The sequence below is a fragment of the Sinocyclocheilus anshuiensis genome, unplaced genomic scaffold, assembly GCF_001515605.1.
Source record: "Sinocyclocheilus anshuiensis isolate Anshui unplaced genomic scaffold, SAMN03320099.WGS_v1.1 scaffold874, whole genome shotgun sequence".
Lineage (NCBI taxonomy): Eukaryota > Metazoa > Chordata > Actinopteri > Cypriniformes > Cyprinidae > Sinocyclocheilus > Sinocyclocheilus anshuiensis.
Window position 1 is genome coordinate 839,084 of NW_015538065.1, and position 3,789 is coordinate 842,872.

Here is a 3,789-nt window from a genome sequence, read left to right on the forward strand (position 1 = left end):
TATCTCCCTTTGGAGTGGACTTTGAGATTTGTAACTTTCTAGATCTTTTTTATGCCCAAACATACACACTACACACCGACTAAAATTAAAAAAGTGAAAAAGCATAATAGGACCCCTTTAATAATATTAAATAACATTAATATTATTATATTAAATATTATAATAATTTAAAATAACTGTTTTATATTTTAGCGTAATTTGTAAATTACACTTTTTACACGCACTTTATGTAGTCCTGTGTAGTCTGTGATAAACGTTCACAGTTCTTATTTTATAGTCAGCTCTTTTTTCTCTTAGTACTATTTTTATATATATATATATAGTCTTCTTAGTTCTTATTTAACTTTTTACTTAGCCTATTTAATATAATTTAATTATGTCCAGTTTAGTTTCTTTGTAGTCCTGTGCTCTGTGTTTTTTGTCTATGTAGCACCTTGGTCCTGGAGAAACGCTGTCTCGTTTCACTGTATACTAACTGTATAGAGCTGGAATGACAATAAAGCTACTCTAACTCTCAAATTTTTCCTGTGATGCAAAGCTGAATTTTCAACAGCAGTTACCCCAGGCTTTAGTGTAACATGATCCTTCAGGAATCATTCTTATATGCTGATTTAGTGCTTAATAATAATTAGTTTTTATTATCAATGTTAAAAACAGCATTTATTTAGAAGGAAAATCTTTGGTAAAATTGTAAGTGCACTGTATGCTAACTGTATAGAGCTGGAATGACAATAAAGCTACTCTAACTCTCAAATTTTTCCTGTGATGCAAAGCTGAATTTTCAACAGCAGTTACCCCAGGCTTTAGTGTAACATGATCCTTCAGGAATCATTCTTATATGCTGATTTAGTGCTTAATAATAATTAGTTTTTATTATCAATGTTAAAAACAGCATTTATTTAGAAGGAAAATCTTTGGTAAAATTGTAAGTGGCTTTACTGTCATTTTTGATTAATTGAATGCATCCTTGCTGAATAAATGTGTTACATTTCTTTAAAAAAAATCTTAATGACAAACTTTAAAAAAACAAAAATTAATTTGTATAAGAAAATGTTATTATTTTTATCATTTATTTACTTCATTTTATTTATTACATTTTTTTTTACAGCTCCATTGATGGCTCCACCACCTGTACCGCCCCGTAACATACAAAGGAGAGAAACTCTCTGTAGCGCACTCCCACCACCATTACCACCGAGAGGTGAGAAGTCATTCACACTCCCTTCATAACATGAAAAAGCACAGAAAATATTAGTTATGCTTAAGCTGAAGCGATACACTGAAAATACTATGATGTTTGACAATAAACAGGTTCAATGAGTTCACCCTCACCCTCCTTTCACTCTCTTTCTCAGGTCTGGAAAATAATGGAGAGACTCGACTTAAAGCTAATGTAAATGTAGTGTCGCTAAAAGTGGGAAGCCTCGTGGACATTGGTAAAGGTGTGCTAAACTGCTAAACAATATTTTTTGACAGCATGATCTTCCTAAATGTTACATCTGTTCAGCTCACTTACTATCTCCTTAGCATCTGCTATACAGAGCAGCCAGAAACCAGTGCGTTGTGGGAAATGCAATGCCATCATGTCCTCAGCAAGCAGCCCAGAGACACAACAGAAAACTATAGTAAGTTATACCAACAGGTGCAAAACCACTGTGTTTATATGACTCTTACTGTTGTTTCCTGTCCCTTTTTTCTAGATATGGCGCTGTGAGTTTTGTGGGAAGGAGAACGTTTACCCCCAGACTACACTGAAGGGCGGCCGGTTTCCTTTGCGCAATCCTCCAGGCAGGGATATACTTTACTTGGACGATGATGAGGACACAGATTATGAGAATCTAGACGACATGCTTATTGTCCTGTGCGTGGACATTTCCGGAAGTATGAGCGTCACTTCTGAGGTGCCGATCACTTTCATTACAGACATCCAGAGCTGTTATTTTGTTTTTAACACCCTCACTTGTTCACATTAAATATATTTTTCTCTCAGATCTCTCCTGGTAACAGCACACGATCACCCACATATGTTTCTCGACTGCAGGTGAGAGGTGACTTTTGACTTTAAATACAATTATTTTTGCTTGTATAAACAGGCACAATATATTTGAAGTTATACTCCCATTTTTTGGATTCAGGGAGTCCAAGAAGCTCTTCAGATGGTGCTGACCTCCCTGCAGAAAACCTCACCTCACCGAAGAGTGGCACTGGTGACGTTTAACAATGAGGTAAAGATACTTATGGGGAAAAAGGAGTGAGCCAGAAAAGCAGAATGAGAGGAGATGCTGTTATTGCATCAAGTACATTTTAGGCTTTTTTGAACTTGATGTGCACAAACCGTTTATTATTACCAGTTCTGATAACAAAGACTATAAACATTTTCTTTTTTGAAAAAGAAAAATTATTGTGGTGTAATACAGAAATGTGGGGTCTGGGGAAAATGTGAGAGGAAAAATATTTTTTTATTTTTATATATTATGTATACATTATTATATATAATGGAATTGTTAGATGTAATTTTACTGGAAACATATTTATTGTGAACAGCACTATACATTCACATTAGAGTTTATTTCAAAATGTTTCTCTCATGTTTATACTGTACGATATTAATCCAATGTTAGGAAGAAAAAAGATAAACTTAATACAAAGAATTTGAATATTTGCTTTGCCTTATGTGCAATGTATTTATTTTTAACTTCCAACATGTTGTCTTTATAATATGCATGCTGTTTCTCACTTGTTGTAAATGTCTTTAAACATGAAAATATAGAGCTGCTTTTATATTATATGTAGGGTAGCTTCAAAAAGTTTGAATACACCCGGTATAATATATTTTGAATAGGTTAGTGGCTAAACAACACTAAAAACTGTGGTTGGTCATTTTACAAGCCGGTCAGGTGGTCTCTTCCTGTCTAAGTGGGTTATTCTTTGTCAGAATAAGCAGCTCTGTGGTCCAGAGTTTATGCTGGTAGATTTGGCGACACGGAACCAGGCTGAATGTTCCCTATAAATCATACAATGTATGAATCACATAAATGAGGAAGGACTACATACTTGTGAAGCCATACTTGTGATGACAAGCTGTGATGACTGAGCATTTCCCATTCTTCTTTTGGTTTTGAAAAGCATGTGGCTTCTGGTTTGTGGAAACCAAAATTCACTATGAAGGAACTAAGCATGTGAAACTACTAAGTTTAGCAAATTAAAAGCCATTTCAGAGAACTAGATACAGAGGTAAAGAATAGCAACATAGCTCTCATAGTGCTTTATTTTACTGTCACGTGAATAGATTACAGTTCAGAAAAGCATGAACAGTTGTGTTTGTGGTTTTTAGGTGACAGTATATGGTGATGGCACAAAGGTTCCTCTCACTCTGAGAGACTGGGCACTGCTGGACTATGACTATCTAAAGAAGGAGGGTGAGAACTACAGCACCCCTCACTGCATTGCAGAGACAATCCAACCTCTCACCCAGAAAATCAAAGAGTGAGTGGCACATTCTCAGGCTTTTATTGTATGTATATCTGTCAAAGGTCACGTCATCTTGTCTGTATTTTTTCTGTGTTTGCGTATGCGTGTGTGAGCAGGCAGTATTTTGTAGGCTTGTCAATGAGCTTCTTTCTGCTACGCTGTCTGATTTCGTGTTTGTGCTTCTGTCAGTTGGTAAACTGTCTGAATTGTTGTTTAAAGATCCACAGCTTTATGAAACCACTATATCCTGTTAAAGGGCTCATATGATGTTGCTAAAAAGAACATTATTTTGTGTATTTGGTGTAATGAAATGTGTTT

At 35.2% G+C, this 3,789-nt stretch overlaps 1 protein-coding gene across 3 annotated transcripts in view; it reads left to right on the top strand.

The window, feature by feature from the left end:
• Positions 1-3,789, top strand: part of LOC107683589 (circularly permutated Ras protein 1-like) — a 14,189-nt gene that overhangs the window by 3,425 nt on the left and 6,975 nt on the right. For 2 of the 3 annotated variants that reach the window (XM_016479662.1, XM_016479664.1), the window contains exons 4-10: positions 1,109-1,201; positions 1,356-1,442; positions 1,528-1,625; positions 1,701-1,901; positions 1,991-2,041; positions 2,136-2,225; positions 3,335-3,486. In XM_016479662.1, coding sequence (XP_016335148.1) covers positions 1,109-1,201; positions 1,356-1,442; positions 1,528-1,625; positions 1,701-1,901; positions 1,991-2,041; positions 2,136-2,225; positions 3,335-3,486 — 772 coding nt within the window. The remainder of the gene's footprint in view (positions 1-1,108; positions 1,202-1,355; positions 1,443-1,527; positions 1,626-1,700; positions 1,902-1,990; positions 2,042-2,135; positions 2,226-3,334; positions 3,487-3,789) is intronic. The other variant, XM_016479665.1, reaches the window with a different exon arrangement.